The 18,152-nt window shown below is 41.4% G+C and overlaps 2 protein-coding genes across 5 annotated transcripts in view; one reads left to right on the top strand and one right to left on the bottom strand.

Annotated features, from left to right (window-relative positions):
• The window catches only part of LOC113509317 (lachesin-like), a 148,599-nt gene extending 139,003 nt beyond the window's left edge, over nucleotides 1-9,596 (top strand). Inside the window, exons 3-9 of the mRNA XM_052901660.1 lie at nucleotides 1,680-1,819; nucleotides 2,654-2,794; nucleotides 4,662-4,755; nucleotides 5,339-5,532; nucleotides 6,210-6,315; nucleotides 6,575-6,740; nucleotides 8,016-9,596. Coding sequence (XP_052757620.1) covers nucleotides 1,680-1,819; nucleotides 2,654-2,794; nucleotides 4,662-4,755; nucleotides 5,339-5,532; nucleotides 6,210-6,315; nucleotides 6,575-6,740; nucleotides 8,016-8,049 — 875 coding nt within the window. The 3' untranslated portion in view covers nucleotides 8,050-9,596. The remainder of the gene's footprint in view (nucleotides 1-1,679; nucleotides 1,820-2,653; nucleotides 2,795-4,661; nucleotides 4,756-5,338; nucleotides 5,533-6,209; nucleotides 6,316-6,574; nucleotides 6,741-8,015) is intronic.
• LOC113509316 (WD repeat, SAM and U-box domain-containing protein 1-like) overlaps nucleotides 9,541-18,152 on the bottom strand; it is a 9,609-nt gene continuing 997 nt past the window's right edge. The window contains exons 1-13 of one of the 4 annotated variants that reach the window (XM_052901656.1): nucleotides 17,730-18,152; nucleotides 17,226-17,645; nucleotides 17,031-17,140; nucleotides 16,795-16,961; nucleotides 16,405-16,591; nucleotides 15,579-15,769; nucleotides 13,978-14,132; nucleotides 13,297-13,424; nucleotides 12,609-13,005; nucleotides 11,200-11,322; nucleotides 10,999-11,120; nucleotides 10,481-10,604; nucleotides 9,541-10,362 (exon numbers count right to left, since the gene is read on the bottom strand). The exon at nucleotides 17,730-18,152 is cut by the window's right edge and continues 997 nt beyond it. In XM_052901656.1, the coding sequence (XP_052757616.1) occupies nucleotides 10,133-10,362; nucleotides 10,481-10,604; nucleotides 10,999-11,120; nucleotides 11,200-11,322; nucleotides 12,609-13,005; nucleotides 13,297-13,424; nucleotides 13,978-14,132; nucleotides 15,579-15,769; nucleotides 16,405-16,591; nucleotides 16,795-16,961; nucleotides 17,031-17,140; nucleotides 17,226-17,645; nucleotides 17,730-18,152 (2,777 nt within the window). In that variant the 3' untranslated portion in view covers nucleotides 9,541-10,132. The remainder of the gene's footprint in view (nucleotides 10,363-10,480; nucleotides 10,605-10,998; nucleotides 11,121-11,199; nucleotides 11,323-12,608; nucleotides 13,006-13,296; nucleotides 13,425-13,977; nucleotides 14,133-15,578; nucleotides 15,770-16,404; nucleotides 16,592-16,794; nucleotides 16,962-17,030; nucleotides 17,141-17,225; nucleotides 17,646-17,729) is intronic. The other 3 variants (XM_052901659.1, XM_052901657.1, XM_052901658.1) reach the window with 3 other exon arrangements.

Raw genomic sequence — 18,152 nt, 5'->3', positions numbered from 1 at the left:
TAATAGTATTTTATACAATTTTCCGTTTCTCTTTTGCGTATTCAATTATCAATAAAAATATATACATACAGATAATAATATGAGAATAGAAAATACATTGCAAATATTTAACCCTATTCCCGCACAATACAAACATTTATATTCATGATTATGTATGTTTGTGTCGGTGTGGGTGTTTTTATATTATTTATAAGTATGTGTACTAGTAGACTGTTACATTCAGCATTAGGACATTAATGGCCTATGCCTCTGGCTACCTCATCCGGGAATATATGTAGTTGTAAGCATTACTTTTTTTATCAGTAAGACTATCAATTACCTTTCATCCATTGTACAGTTCTGCTTAGTTCAGTTGCGCTCTATACGTCCGCACAGGGCAATAAAGTAAATAAAATAGATAACTTCGTGTACTGTTGGATCAATTAGATGACCAGTAGGTATTGTAGCAGCTCGGAAGGAGGCGTGGTCCCCCGCGGCCCGCAGACGTGGCCGGCCATGTAAATCACTTTTTTTATTGAGCTGCCGCTGCGGAAACTGAGAATGGAAATGAAGCTAACCCTTCATTGTTGGCCTGCTCCTGGGCTACGGATATTGAACTCGCTCCGGCTTTATTTTTTTAAGCGAGGATCGACGATGGCTCTGAATTTATGATGTTGAATTACGTACTGTGTAACCACACGGATCCATACAACCTATACGTTTACGTAATATCACTTTAGATAGGAATCGATCAATCAATTATTTGCATAAACGTAGAGCATAAAACCTCATTAATGGGATTAATTTTAGAAATATAGAGAAAATTTATCAATAAAGATTAAAATTTATAATATGGTACCTAGTATAGTAGGATGTATAACGTGTTTTGTCATTAATATTTCTCTATAATTTCGATTCAATTCCATGCATACGTCTATGGTTTATACAAAATGAACATTATTAATGAGTGATAATGTTTTTCGTTTATTTTAACAATTAAATGTTTCACTTCAGCTCATTTGTAAAAATAATTATGTCTCTCATTTGTCTAATAGTATTTTCAATACTTCATTATTAATCTTGTATGAAGTTTTAGACTTTAATCCAAACGATTCGAACTATATATACGTTTTCAATTAGCATTCGCAAGAGAAATAATTAAAAATCATTTCCCACAAAAAAAAACTTTAATTGTGACAAAACCAGTTATTTTAATGTAAAAAGTAAACTAATGAACTGATCTTGGTAAAATGTCTATGGAGACAGTCTGTAACTATATCCTTTCAGATAAAGAAAGAATTTTCCCAATCGGTATAGTACTGGCAGGATAACGAGATCACAGACAAAAAAAGTACAACCGAATTCAAAACGATCTTCTTTTTGAAGTCAAGTTGAAAATAAGAAATCGAACGGCACTACCTCATCGTATCGATAGATAGATGCTTAATAAAGGGCATCATATAATAAATATTTCAATCATTCTTATATCTGAATCTGAGATGTATCATATATGTTATATATAGATTTTAATGCAATTCAATATTAGAAGTATGACATGTAAATTATTACTGTTGTTACATGGACTGGATAGCGATAACGGTTCTATCGATAAATTTATTTGTCTCCTATCTGTGGGTATTGATTCTACATTCTGTTCTTGCATTCTATTCTATATGTTTGTGTGTGTGTGTGTGTTGCAGTGCTGTCGTGCGGCGAGGCCGGCGGGGGCGCGCGGCTCGCCAAGCGCTACGTGGGGCTCTACACGGGGCCCTACTTCGACCCCTCCGCGCCCAACAACATCACCACGCAGCTCGGCACCCACGCCTACCTGCCCTGCAAGGTAACAACACACCCTGCCTCGTTGCCATCATACACTGCCCCACACGGTCCAGCATGAACCGTTGCATGCGCACATCTTTCCAGGTGCTTAGCACAGTTCAGATATACGCATCTGACTATTGTTTAAACATATCTTGTCGATCTCTGATTTCATTCCATTCCAGGTAAAACACGACCAGTGAAACTGCACATTTTTCTCATTGAGAAATATATTCAGTTTCCACTAGTCTTATAAAGATCTCTTTAAAAGGATGCCAATGATTTCAGTATCAACCTATAGTTATAAGCTTTCTCCTGCGACTTAGTCCTCATAACCAGGATAAAAGAAGTCCGTATCCCTTTCCATTCCTTTTACTCGTAATACGTATATACCAAATATCATAGTGATTGGTCAATCCGTAAAATAGCGTTTAAGGTAAAAAATAAACTCTCTTTCCCATTTATAATGTTAATAAGGATTATAGTACATTTTTAGCACTGAATATCAATCACGTTATAATTGCTTCTGTTGACGCGCCAGTCACTTCCTCTATAGCAATAATAACTCAGTAGAGAGAGGCGAATGGACAAAGAGAATTTTCATACAGTGTAATCACTTGGCAATTTGATAATAGAGAATCAATCACAATATTTTTAGCGACTATAAATAGAACCAAAACAGTTGCGATCTAATAAAATTCCACCAATGTCTATTTATTTCGATCTAAACAAAAATCACCCACTGTTTTCTCTATGTGATCCATTTCTTGTAATTTATTATTCGAATAATTTCCACTCAGAGAACAATATAGAATAATTACGTATATTAAATAATGTACTCGTGTACGTGTTCCAGGTGCGCCAGTTAAGCAACAAGTCAGTGTCGTGGATCCGGCGCCGCGACGCGCACATCCTCACCGTGGACCGGTTCACCTTCATCGCGGACGAGCGCTTCCAGGCGTTCCTCGTCGAAGCCACCGACACTTGGACTCTGCAGGTACCATCGCATCAAATACGCCTCTAGCTACATACGTCTTTATTGCTGATAAAGACAAACAAGCTGAGAGCTCTCCTGCATTCATATGAGGTAAAGCGGTGCCCACCGTCTATACATATGTACATTGGGTACTTATTAACTTACGGCACTATTCATGTTTTGCCGCCTGTTTAAAATGAGGATTTCATATCAGAGATTACATTGGTTATTATACCTTTCAAATAGATACAAGAACGCATAAATTTCCGCTACACAAAAAAAATGCTAGAATTAATTAAAGGAGACTTGTTAAGAATAGAGATCTTTGAGTCTTAATCAACTCTGCTCATCCCATATGTGATAAAACTCGCCATGAAGACTGAAAGTTAGACGGTAACAATTCAAGCGAGTAGCACATTTCTCTACTACAGTGAATGTTTTATTAAATATTGGCGTAGCTTTAAAAAAGGCCACGTATTCATTGTGATTCAGCTCACGTGTCGCCTCGTTATGTACATACCCGGTTTAATCCGATCTCGTCGCAAGGCAAATTCTCATTTACATGACGAAGACTGGCTCGCCGGGTGTGGCTGGCACGACACCCCCGCAACACATATCACGCCGAAACGATGCTCACCACCGCCGCAAAAAGGATATTGAATTTGGGAATCGAAAATATTCACGAATACTTTCACGAGCATATTAAAGTTGTTGCTATTTACTTTCCTTACGAAATATGATTCTCAATTTAAACAAAGTAGGTGTTATTTGGCTAAAACGTTTTTTATGGAATAAAAGCTGCAGATAATGTGACGTGATGCAAAGCATGGTAACAAATACCATGGCAGTGACAGATTATTTGTAACGTTGAGGAAATCTTCATGCGTATTCACACATAACCGTTAAAGAAGACGCCACGCCTCTTATGCCAGTGAGATGACAGTGGTGATGAATTGGAACAGAATTTTGTTAAGTCAGGAATAACTTAAAATCTCTTACTGAATCAGAATGTACGTACACTGTAAGTCGTTTTATATGACATGGAATTGTAACAAGCCGATAATCATGGAAAATTAATAATTACCGTCTTCGTTAAATATATATCTGTGCCTCTAGTGAGAAAGGGTTCAATTCAAAATGGCCACTTTTCAGGAGAGCCAAAAAACTATTTTAAATAAAGAAAAAAAATTCTGCTGCTTTTATTATTTGCTAATTGAACAAGTCATTGATTGCATTTATAGTAATTTTTTCTCCTCTTTCTTATGAAATTGTCGGTTTTTGTGTAAAACCTATAGTTTTAAAAATAATTCTATTATACCTAGTCACACTTAACAAAAATATTAAAATTATCATGTGAAAATAGTTTTAAGTTGAATTAAAACTATTTTATTGAAGTATTGAAGAAAAACAATGTTGTGTATTTTACGCTATAAAAAATAATCGCTATTAAATGGTGTAAAAGGGTTCAAATCGAACTGATTCATTTTACAAAAATAATTTTTGTAAAATATTGTAGTTTTATTTCTAATTATGACTTTTTTACCACAAATATTTTGTTAATTGTAGCCTTTTACATGTCTACTATCTCTATTGTTTTTAAAGATATCGTTACGATTCTTATACCATTCGAAAGAGAAAAATTTGCTTATTTAAAGTAGCATAAAAAAGAAAAAGGCTATAACTTGAGTTATACCCTTTCTCACTAGAGGCACAGATATAGTACCTATGTGTAAATTAAGGGGTAAGGCTTCGGAACTCCACACTCCCTAATATCTCTACCATATCTGATCTTTCAAATCGAAAGGACCTTGTATTACTACCCCAATACGAATGTCTAGTCAGATGTAACATGAGTGTATGTGTAAGTGACGGCTGTGTGTGCCCCCAGGTGAAGTACGTGCAGGCGCGCGACGCCGGCGTGTACGAGTGCCAGGTCGGCACCGAACCCAAGATGAGCCACTTCGTGCAGCTCAACGTTGTTGGTCAGTCCACATTCGCTGTTATATTACCACTTTACTGCCGCCTGTATCTCCAGTACTCTTCAAAATTGCTCATTCAAAAATAAAACAGTCAAAATAAATCAAATAAAAATCATGATAATTTTTTTATAACACTTAAAAGTGCAAACAAGCTGGCGGCCCACCTGATAAGTAAGTGTAAGTGTGGCCTATAGACAAGAACTGCACCGTAGACATCACGCCGCGGTTCCCTCATACGTCGCCATTTTTTTTTATACCACTGAGATGGCAAACAAACAAATGGCCTACCTAATAGTAAGCGGTTACCGTGGCCTATGAAGCTCTTTTTTTTTTAAGAATCCCATGCTGTAATCTTCTAAGAAAACCTCGACATTATAAAATATTCTATTCTTGCTGCTTGTACATTTTACTAGTTGATCGTAAAACATCAAATAAGCTAAGTAATAAACGTCTGTACAAAATATTAGACTTCTGGCTTCAGCTGACTGTCTTATGTTAATCATTCAGCAGTTGAGTTTCTTTTACAGTAGTTCTTGTATATGTACTTGTTGTGACGTTGAGTGATGTAAGTGTGGTTGCGGCGCAGTGCCAAAGATCGAGATCGTGGGCGAGTCGGACCTGTACGTGAAGGCGGGCAGCACTGTGAGCCTCAAGTGCGTGATCACGCAGGCGCTCGAGGAGCCCGCCTACATCTTCTGGTACCACAACGACGAGCGCGTGCTCAACTACGACAAGAGCCTCGTCGAGATACGCATGGAGCGCGTCGCGCCCGACACCACCGTACGTTCATTGCCTTCACGACATTCCCATCTGCACTATCACGCACCTCGCTGACAAATCATTCCATCAAAAGTGCATTATTTTTAACCATTTTCAAAAAGTAGAAAGTACTCTATTTGATTATATTACCGCATTTTGATTATATTGTAGTACCGCGTTCGTGATTAAATGTTCATCCCGAAGGTTGACTGGAATGCAATTAGTAATGCTAATAGTAGTCCGTCTTTTGTACTATATTTTCTATCGGTCAATAAAGTTATTTAAAATAATAAATATATATATTTTTGCTGCATATTTGGCTTGTAATATCATCTGATTTCACACATTCCATTTCCAATCGTTATGGTCTTTTGAATAGAATGAACTTAAATTTTAGTGACCGCTATTTTATTATAATTGAAGTCAATGTTTTGTGTAAAAATATTAAATTTGAAATAATTTGAACTATTTTATTACTTTAACTAACCCTCTCTACTGAAACCCATCTTACGATCTTATTTACCATTGCCATGATACAATCACCAAAATTTTATTATAACCAGAAATGTACTTGCGACACCTCTAAGTTCTGCTAATCATTCTATATTTTGTACGCTTAACCTTGTAGGCTATTTATGACTAATCAGTTGCAAACTTGACATACGTGCTAGCTACATAGTGTTGCGTCGCGTTCGCAGGTGGGCAACCTGATCATCTACAGCCCGCGGCGCGAGGACTCCGGCAACTACTCGTGCTCCCCCTCCAACCTCGACTCCGCCTCCGTGGTGCTGCACGTGCTCAGCGGTAAATACGTCAATATGTTTACGTTGCCGCGGTAACTGACAGCCTCTGACTACCTCGACTGGGATCAGAAACATACTCTTCTAGTTTTTACATTTTGATCTTAAAGAGAAAAGGTATAGATCGGTAGTAATAAAATAATTATTGGTGGTACCTCCAAGTGAAGTAAAATAAACATTCCTGTTTACTAATCTCCTCGCATAGATTGTGTTTTTACTGTGACGACGTGTACTGAAGTGATATTCGTGCATATGAATGGCAGGCGAGCAGCCGGCGGCCATGCAGCACGGCAACGGCGCCGTGCAGCTCGGCTCGCCGCTGGGCGCGCTGCTGTGCGCCGCGCTCGGCGGGGCGCTCGGCGCGCCGGCGCCCCCCGCGCGCCCCCTGCTCAGGCTGCTCGCACTCGTCGCCGTCACGCTGCTCTTTCCGTAAGTTATTCCGTACGCCATTTCAAGCAGAGATAAACGGGCCCCATCCTGGATCTTGTGAATGATAACCTAGCTCGCGCTACCGATATACGTCGACGGGGCACTAATGAGGAATGTTAGATGACGATTAAAAAGCAGGTCAGCTAGCCTATCGTGATGAATAGACTTGAAATTTAGCACTATGGGATCCAGGAGGGATCACGTGGAGGTCGACCTAATTATTGCTAGCGATGAGACTCTTAGTCTCCATTACTAACTGTTAAGGTGTTAAGGTTCACTTTTCAATATCAATTTAAAGTGCAAGAAAACACACGTCTTTACTGAAATGGATATATTTTCAACTAACTTCAATTTCATAACATTGTTGCTTTTAAACCTACGACGAGACATTAGTAATAGAATGGCATGAAGTTAACCAGTGTTTGTTTCTATTGTTGACATTATAAGTAAATTACGTTAACACTAACAATTACAATCCCTTTCCCTCATCGAGTGAAGTAGGATTAATCATCTTATAATAAAAAAAAATATGTATAAATTGCCGATGGAGTAGGTATGCGAGGTCCACAGTAGCGGCCTCTTTGAGTTTTTAATTGCAAAGCAGTTATTATTTACTATCAGGTGGACGATCGGTTCTTTTGCTAATCTTAGCGGTAGATGTGCGAATAATTCATATTGGATTTAGAATAGAATAGAATACTTTATTTGTTTTAAATAAGTGAAATTAAGATGTGTTGAAGTAACATTTCAAAATAAAATTAACAATTTTATCTATTTTCAAATATTTTTATGCGTTGATTCTAATTAATGCTCTTTTAAGCGACTTCCAGAAGAAAGAGGTTTTTCGAGGCGGCTGATATTTATTTTATGCTAGTACTCGTATGATACTTTCTGAAGTCAATGCTGAATCGATTTACTCACATGTCTCATTTTAATTTTATGACGATTAAAACAATTATATTTTTGTGCGAATAAATCGCAGTTTCAGAGATTTACTTAGAATCAATTCTATGTATTTTTGCTACATTTTGAGTAACACAATTGTCTTTATTGGAAGGAACAAAACAACGTTCAATGCATCAGCTCGTTTACTAAGTTTATATGATATCTACGGAACTTTCCGTAGTTTATCGATGCTTTTACAATGATATCGTTTTTTTTTTTCATACATATGTTGATAAGAAATATGTCCATATTACTCCCATAATAATTTAGTAGAGTGCAGTCATCGTTTTCTTAATGTGTCTCTAATTTAGTACCGAAATATTATTTCAGAGTGCTGTGCCACGACGAGGACGAGCCTAAATAGCGGAGTGCCCCAGCCTGGGCGGCGGCCGCGCCGCCCCACTGACATTGCGCGAGTGCCCAGTGAACCGTGACGCTTGTGATGTTGTGTTGCTCGCCTGCTGTGTTCGCGGACACGCTCGCGAGCCGGCCCGAGCCGCGGCGGGACCTCGCCCCGCGCTACGTCCAACAAACACTACGCATACGATGCGCAGTGAATTAAATTTAAATGTATTGTAAATTTTCAAATACCTATATTGATTAGATAATACGAACGATATGCGATGTGATACGATGTGAACAATGTAATATTGTAAAGGAGGAGTAACGAAATTATTTGTATCGGTACTAAAGTTTATATTATTATGGGAAACAAACTATGTACATAGAGGGCCGGCACGAGCGACCGTCGTCGCGTGGCCGCGTGGCCGCGTCGCCGGCGGCCGTTCGCAGCGGCCGACGTTGTAAACTTGTACATATTACTATTAAATTATCACTATTAATTGAATATACCGCACCGCGGTGGCGGCGGGCCCGCGGCGCGGCGCCGGCGTCTGCGTGCGGGCGCGGCGGGCCCGCGGCCACCGCGCGGAGCTTTGCTCGAATACTCTATAGCGACATCGAAATTACTTAAACCGTTCGAGTCCTAAGGACGTCGTATTTTCATGATTTGTTAAACAGTACAAATATTGAAGGGAATTGCGTACCGTCACAAGAAAACTACTACATATGGAGTGCAATAAGTTTATTAGGGGAGAGCTATTGGATAAACCGCAGCGCGGCACCGCATCTATGCTTCCGAGAGCGACCACGCAGTCGGTGTAATTAGATTTTAATTTCATTCTGTATTGTGTTTAAGTTATTAATACAACTGGCGTTGAATGTAACGGATACGAATGCTTTCGATTTGACATTCTGTCATTAGAACATTTTTCTTACATCACATAATGTTTTCTAATATAGAAAAATATATAAAATTTAATATATTATTCTTTGTCTTTGTCTCGATATTATTTAAAAAAGTATAAAGTATAAATATTATAAAATTTTACACAAAGTAAGTTAAAAAATACCCAAATTACTTTGTGTAAAATTTTATAATATTTGAATTTAAACTCTAAGGTTAAATAAGATACCATGAAATGTGGACTGACAACGGAGGAGAGAGCCAAACAGACATAACAAAATTTTAAGAGATTACAAATTCAAAATATGCGTGTAAAATTAAAGTAATTTGCCAAAAAATTATGCTTGTTTTAAATAATTATTACTTATGATTCGAATATTGTAAAAAGTTTCAGTACTCTATAGTCTATATGTCGCCACATCTCGGGTTAATTAGGTTTGTTAGCAAGCTCTTGGTCACGAAATTGTTTATCTAATGGTATTTGTCAATGGTAAGCTAGGATTCAATGCACAATATCCTAAGTATTTCAAATTGGCTGGGATGAACGTCTTACTCTATCAGTTCATAAACTATTACAAAGCTTATTTCAATGTCTAGAAACGAACAAAATATATTTCAATATATCTTTATTAATTACAATGGTGCTTTAGGTAATATTTTCTAACGAGTATAACGAGTAATTATAAAAATATAGAGGGCTATATTTGGACCCTTGTTTATTGCAGTATACAGTATATTTATTTCGAGCTCTGAATGTGTGTGTTGCATTCACGTCAGCCGTCGGGTGTAGCGTTCAGACGATGGTGACTCCACGAGGACTGCGTGGCGCGGTCGCGCAGCGGTCGGGCCGCGGTCCACCTGCGGTTATACTGCGGCCCGCCTGCGGTCGTACTGCGGTGCGCCTGCGGTCGTACTGCGGTCCGCCTGCGGTCGTACTGCGGTCGCAGGCGGGCCGGCAGCGACGAGCGGTCGACGTCGTGCGTCCACGTGACTACTGTTTCCTTTTATTAATGAATTGGAGCGTGGGCGCACACCGCCGGCCGCGCAATTGTTTGTTAATTTTAATCTATAATCATTACTGAACAGTGGTTCCGAGTTGAAGTTTGGTTCGTTAACACTGTTACTGCCTCACTTGTAAATAATAAATGTAAGTAATACAATTAAAAATAAAATCGTTGAATCATTGTTTGTTATTAATCTCCTACTTTCTTGCCCTTATAAGTATCAAATCAACAATCGAGAACGTAATTGTAACAAAGTCATATTTAGTAAGGATGCAAAATTCAAAATCACTGCGATTTACTGCAGCCAATGTCCATGTTCTTGCAAGAAGTCCCTCAGTGCATTCCGCAGCGCATAGTTGGGCATAACGCGTGTGTTGGTCAACCGGCGGCCTGACACCGGCGATACAGCCCCCTCTGTAAACATGTACTGTTGAAGAAGATACCAAATAATAATATAAATACTTGCTCATTTCTTATGCATCAAACCAATAAAATATTCTATATATAAGGCTAAAGCTAAAATAGAAAGGAAGTGAAATGTTTACCAGCTGCAACAAACCACTCGTGTATATTGGCGCGCTCGTAGCTGAAGCCGTCGGCGGCGCGCGCCGGCTCGCGCAGCAGGCGGTGCGACAGCGGACACAGCAGCGCGTGCGGCGCCCGGCCCGCCTGCGGCCCAGCAGTAGTGCAAGGATGCTAGCTTATATATATAACGCTACCAAATCATATACAATAAATGCACAGAGTTATATTTTTGTGCAACTTAGAATAACAAACAAGCTGACGGCAACTATGATGCAAGTATGATGAGCTAGGATAATAGAAATTGACAGAATAAGCGAAATCGAAGTTAAAATTGTTTTAGATCGTGCAACTAAAAATCAAATACGCCGAGACCTTTGAGAAGAAAACGGAGAGAACCGAGTACCGAAAGTGTGCATCCTTATATATATACCTCTCTCAAATTTCATCCGCTTTCGTAATTCATAGAACAAGTCGAGTGACTTTCATTATTATGCATGGTATACCGATTTTTTTCTGAATGGCCAGGTATAGATCTCACCAATAGTGGGGGTGGCGGATCGCGACGAAGCCACTTAATCTCGTCCACGAGTCGCTCTCGAATCGTCGCCTTTTCATCCTCATCTTCTTTCTCTGGATGATCTTCATCCTCTTCGTTTTTACCTTTTTTTTAAATATTAATTTAATGTTAAAAGGAGAATATTAATCTGTCTTAAATTCATGTAGTTGATTTCGTTATTACCATAACCAAGTTTATCAAGTAAGTCTTCAATACTGTCATCTAGCAGACTCGTTCCTGTTACAGCTGCTACTCGAACTCTTTGTATGAGTCTCTTTTCCAATTCACGAGGCTCGGTGTGGGATTCTAATAAACATAATAACAATTTGACTGTAACAAATAACTTGTGCAACACAAAATGGGTGTTTGAGCTAACGTAATGATTTCCTGGTTCCATGCTACTATTACGGTGTCCGATGTTTGAAGCGCGTTCATATTACAACGGCCTGAGAGTGAACGAACAGTTTAGTAGTCGCTGTAATATAAAATTCAATGCATAGAAAAAAATGGATTTTTAATATAGATAGTTTTAAACGTCTGGCTTCAGAAAAGGCTTTAGCACAATAAGCATATGCAATGGTAGATTATACAAAAGACCAAAGAGTATCTGTATGTATGTATAGTGTTTGTGGACTATGAACAAACCTTTGATTCGTTCGAGACATAAGCTACAGCTTATGTCTCGAACGAATTAAAGGTTTGTCCCACAAGCCCTCCAGCGGTGACAGATTGACTATAGGTTTATCGAAGTATTGAAGTGTATATACAGTAAGGCTACGATGTTTATTCGAGTAGAGAACCAGAATACGAGACTCATCTCAGTGAAAAAGGTGTAACACAGGATAATGGCATATCACCGAAACTTTTCACAACTACATTGAAATATGTTTTTAAACTCTTGAACTGGAAAAGATATGATATAAACATCAATGGGGAATTTATCACACGCCTTCGATTTACCGATGACATAGTAATCATGACGGAATCCCTGGAGGACTTGAATACTATGCTCAATAATCTTAATACTGCTTCTCAACAGATAGGTTTTAAAATGAACGTGGACAAAACTAAAGTCATGTCTAACGTCCATGTTACATCTATACCGGTTACGATTAAAAACACTATGCTCAATTGCTAGTGATTAATTATGGATCCGAAAATGGTCTTAAACTGTTGTCCGTAAGCAAGAGCTTTTAATTGCTCAGCGAGCTAAAACAATTTTCCACATTCACAACCCGTATTTACGTTAAAAAATCGTAACGCACGTGCAATAATTAATATAAATAAATAATAAATATAAATATATACGGACAAATCACACAGATTGAGCTAGCCCCAAAGTAAGTTCGAGACTTGTGTTATGGGATACTAACTCAACGATACTATATTTATAATAGATATATATATAGATAATCATCCAAGACCCAGGACAATCAGGAAAAGATCGTTTTCCATCATGACCTGGCCGGGGATCGAACCCGGGGCCTCCACGTCGCAGGCAGGCGTGTTGACTGCTGCGCCACGAAGGACGACAATTGTATTCACGAATCCAAAAATAAGGGGACGAAAATAGTAAAAAAAATGGTATCTACCACCGGGCCTAGTGACGTACTCCCTCAGCCAGCGCGCGACCCCTGCTTCGCCCCAAAAGCGAGGCGCCGCTCCCTCGTCGTCGTCGAGTGCGTCGTCGTCGGGCGCGAGCCGCCACAGCGCCAGCTCGCCGCCGAGCGAGCCGACGGCGAGCAGCGCGCGGCCGAGCAGCGCCGCGGCCAGCGCGCCGCGCGCCGCCGCGCCCGCCGCCGGCACGGCGCAGCTGGCGCGCACGCCGCCCGCGCCGCCCGCGCGCCACACGCGTGCCCAGCGGTCCGCGCCCGCCGACGCCAGCAGCGCACTGCTCTCGTCGCTCCCCCAGCGGACGCACGTCACGCCGCCGCCATGAGCCTCGAACTGACGCATCAGTCTCACGCTCGCACGGTCGCCCGCCATGTCCTGTTAATGAGGATTTAGATGTGCCCTTAACGTGCCCTAACAAATATATAAAAATATATCAACAGATGACAATGACAGGGCACGAATAGGATGAAACATGAAGTCGTTAACCCATCGACGCTTGGAAATCGCTTCGAAATTGGTTAACGCTGGGAAATCGACCGATAGGATTTAATCCCCTCTCTGTACACAGATTTGAAGATTCGGTTTATCATATTGGACAACGATAACTCGAAATTACAGTCTAGCCGTAACAAAAATAGAACTCGAATTACTGGTAACCAGCATTACCTGATCCAGTACGATGATCCACAACTTGATCAGAGAGTCGCAGCCCCCGGTTGCCAGGAGGTAGGAGTCCTCGCTACTCGACAAGTCTAACATTGATACGGACGAGGAGAAGTCGCAGCTCTGAACACCTAGTAGATATAGCACGATTAAAGGAGGTTTCTATCGTGAAGCAGTTGTGTTTGCATGGCTGTGTTTCGGTTTGAAGGGTGGGATATAACGTGAATTTACTGGGTACGGAGGAATAACACTTGAGCCCTCAGGAATGGCAACGCATAGGGAGTATCATGGGCGAAACAGTATACTCTGTTATATCCATGGTACTACTCATGACTGTAGGCGACGGTTACCACTTTCCTTCAGATGGGCCGTCAGCTTGTTTGCCATTCTAAGTTGTATAAAAAAAAGGACTTCTGGGAGTAAAAGTAATCTTCGAGTGTTAGCAGACACATTGGTAGTGGAATTAAACATAATAATTCTAATCAAATAACCACTGACATGGACTTCCACAAGATAACACCTGGTTCAGTAAAAAATAAAATATTATGAATAAAATTTGCAACACAACACTAGATGAGTATTAAATTATAGACTGTACACTACATTCGTACATACAAACGTCTGTGAAGATATCGAAGAAGGATAAGGTGTAAAGAGCAACGTGCAAGGCAAGAGAATTAATACCGAGATCGTGCGCGTGCGGCTCGTGGTGCAGGGTGCGCGGCGCGGGCGGCGGCGCGTGCAGGCGCAGCTCGCCGCTGGCCGCGCCCGTCGCCAGCAGCCGGCCGTCGCGCGACCACGCGCAGCACGTCACCGCCTCCGCGTGCCCGCCGTACACGCTGCACACACACCACCGCGCCTCGCGCATCACGTGCCACGTGTCACATGTCGCCAACACCAACACATTGCACACGAGCACGTGCAAGCGGCACACTTTAAGCAACCCTCGAATAGGCCATGTACACTCCGTGTGTACCCTCTCTACATCATATACTTATTTTAAAACCACACCAATCACAAATCACCCCAGGGATACAAAGGCCAAATCCATGCAACAATAGTAACGTGATCAAAATAAGAATAGGACTGACTGGAAATTGCTACAAAGATTACCCTTTCCTTTTTTTTTCTCTCACCCCAAATGTGCCAATCAAGCATACAGCCATTGGATAAGATAATAAATGGTGGTTGCAACCTATAGACGTCTGTAACATTAGGGTGTCACGTGTCCAATACCGACCCTGAAGTAACCTTAATATACCGGGGGAAAGGGATTGCTAGTAATGAGATTTAATAGCCCCATTACTAATACACCCTATCAGGTCGACCTCCATGCGGTTCTCCTTGGAAACCATAATGGTTAATTCATTTTTTTTTCAATTGGTCACTATGAGCTAACTGACCAGCCTTCATCTTCACCTATCACTATCAATATCACTGGTGGCCCACCAGTGTATACCGATAGCGCAGACGAGGTTACCATTCCATCTTCACCAATTAAAAAAAAACCTTAATATTGTAATACCTTTGATATTCGTTCTATTTTTATAGTGACTTAGACTTTTAGAATTCATAAACTTATAGACGACCACTTTGGTCTAAAGTACAGCCTGTAGGTTAATATATACCTTTTGCTATGGTTGCACTGAACCTCCGATCATCGGTTCTAATTCTTTATCTGTGTTGACGTTCTTATTCTTATTATGATCATATTAGTCTACATCGGGAATTTTATCATAATAAAAGTAAGCGTTGTAGGAAGTTAATTAGATACTTTGTAACATAACAGATAAGTAAATATATTGAAAAATAAAACATATTGTGATCTTCAAACCCATAATAATGCTCTTTTTACCTGACTTCAAATACGAATAACATTTTAAACCAAGATATAGTAAACATGAGCTATGTATGCAACTACGCTCACAAGCCCGATACAGTATTAAAATATTTGGGTACACTGTCCATCCATCTTCCATCTAAAAACAATATCATCGCTAACTAAAGCATGATTTTATTTACACTATTTTTTTTTTTGTTTTTCTTCATCGGCTTTACTCACGTTTTAAACACACACACACTCGGGGAGCACACAAATAGAGAAACACTAAAAACTGACTACTTAAACCAAATTGAAATGAAAACGTAAGTAAAGCTAACATTAATTAGTATATGAACGTTTTCTCAAAATTAAAATTAATATGCTACATACAAATAATAAATATAATCGAATTGGAATGCTCCTCGTATTCAAAGTCGGTCAAGAACGGCACGAGCACTGTTACTGTATTAACTGTGCCGGCTTGGGATCTTGGTCGGCGAGGCTCCAGAGCGGCGCGAGCCCGTCGTCGGTGGCGAGCAGCAGCAGCGGCGGCCGGTGCGGCGACACGCGCGCGCCGCGCACGCCGCCGCCGCCCGCCTCGCCCTCCGCGCCCGCGCCCGCCGGCACGCTCAGCGCCCGCAGCTGGCACCCCACCTGCACACAACACATACTGCAAATTAACAAGGATGATGGCATATTGCCACGAGCAGTAGCTATAGCATATAGCAGTTAACCGATAAGCTGAAACGATGGTGATAAAAACTACTTTTACTGGGTATTGGTTATTTCAAAATTAACCAAAAATAGGTATGTTCCTAATTACTATACCGTGTTTTTCTATACAACTTAGAAGGGCAAACAAGCTGACGAAACGAAGCTGACCTGATGGAAAGTGGTAACCGTCGCCTATAGACATGAGCAGTACCATGGACATAACAGAGTATACTGTTTCGCCCATAATACCCTCCATGCGTTGCCAGTCCTGGTATTATTCCTCTGTACCCAGTAAATTCACGCCATATCCCACCCTTCAAACCGAAACACAGCCATGCAAACACAGCTGCTTCACGGTTGAAACACGAATGGGACAGATGTACCCAAGCAATCAACTTTTGAAACTTTTGAGACTTTTCTCCCTCTGGTATATTTATATTTTCTATCAAATAAATAAATACTTTTATTAGAAGAATCATGAAACTAACAGTGCAATAAATGAAGATAAATGTAAAAAAAAAAGAAAAAGAAATATGGCAGGATAGCGTATAAGTTACGTTACGTAACATTGATACCTGCACGTCCCAGAGCGCGGCGTACCCGTCGAGGCCGGCGGACAGCAGCAGCGCGCCGCCGGCGCCGAACTCGACCGCCAGCGCCGGGTAGCGGTGCGCCTCCAGCACGTGCTCCACGCGCAGCTCGCCCGCCGCGCCCGCCTCTGGCCCCGGCTCGCACCACCGGAATATCTTCACCAAGCCGTCACTGCCTCGCGTACATTACAATTGTGAACATTTCGTACTCTACATATAACGAGTACAGTACTACATATTTGATATCGCTGTCTGTAACATACGAGTACATGTACACTCGTAAGTAGTTACAGGAAGAAATTAGTAGTTCATCATAATATTAATTACATAATGACCAAGGAATAGAATAAATGTTAAAATTCCTTTCGGTATTACCTAGAAGCTGTAGCCAGTAAATCGCCATGAGTAGTGATGCAGTTAATAGCGCCCGTATGCGCCTCTGTATCGCGCCACACTCGACATGCTCTACCACCTTCCGCTTCTAAACCTTGTTCGTTCTCTGTTTCGAGATCCAGTTCATCACTAGCAACGGGCTCTATACCCTAAAACAACAATAACAACCCATATAAATATAGTAAACACTTTACTAAAAAAAATATCGTTAAAGTTACCTCTAAATCGCCTAGTCCGAAATGCATTAATGTCGGACATGACGGATCCAAATCATCGTCTAGTGTTAATCTGCTCAAACTCCACATGCGAACTGATTTATCATTTGAACCTGTGAATAAATTGTTACATTTCTTTTCACTGAAATACATACGAGTATAAACGAATAAAACTCGCAGATTCGGTAAATATAGTACCTGTTACCATGTATTGTAAATCATACGAGAGCGCAATACACGTAAGATATCGTGGATGAGCGTGTACGACATGCAGGCAAGCTTCAGAAGCTGGAGCCCACAGTCTCGCCGTACGATCCAACGATGATGAAGCTAATAGCTCGTCAGCTTCCCCTCCTCCATGCGCCCATCGTAATGCCGTCACCGCGGCTGCGTGCCCTTCCAATACACCAGCTGCCTCCATACCTCCTGCTCTCCTACCCTCTTCTCCTGGAACAGCCCGCCACACCCTAATTAACGCGTCGTGCCCGCCGGTGGCAGCGAGGCAACTATCTTCTGCAGCATCCGCACACAGCACGCCTAGGTCGTGAGCACTATCGATCCATGTCAAAGGTGCCGGTGTCGGTCTATCATCACCGGTTAGACCGCTTTTGCAAATCTCTGTAAAGTTACATATTTATTAATCACAAATCAATAAAATAAAATAAATACAATGTTAAAAATCGTGTCATTCTATTGTCACACCGATTAAGTCGAAGACTTTTAGAACGCCCTCAGTACATGCAGTGAGTAGAAGTGTACGCCGTGCCGGTATCGATATCGCTTGCAATGAACCCTGATGTGCGACGAGACGAGCGATGAGATCTCCGCGCGGTACGAGCCATACGCAAAGCGCGCCGTCGTCGTGACCAGCCACCAGCCGCCCGCCGCCGGCCCAGCACAGGGCGCGAGCTGCAGTGGCATTGGGCGCCGCCAAAGTCCGACGCGACGCCAGTGAGCGTCCGCTCCAGACGCGAACAACCCCGTCCACGCCGCTGGAGGCGAGGAGCGCGCCGCTGTCTGACCAACGCACCCCGGTCACGCCGTAGCGGTGTGCACCGCGCGCTGTTGCCAGCTCCTCCCAACCACTGCCAATGACCCACCGCCATAATCTCAGTGTCCTGTCGC

This window comes from Galleria mellonella, unplaced genomic scaffold (genome assembly GCF_026898425.1).
Source record: "Galleria mellonella isolate WM207_F2 unplaced genomic scaffold, CSIRO_AGI_GalMel_v1 utg7869, whole genome shotgun sequence".
Lineage (NCBI taxonomy): Eukaryota > Metazoa > Arthropoda > Insecta > Lepidoptera > Pyralidae > Galleria > Galleria mellonella.
Note: the sequence above shows the minus strand (reverse complement) of the source record. Positions and strands in the feature narration are given on the sequence as shown.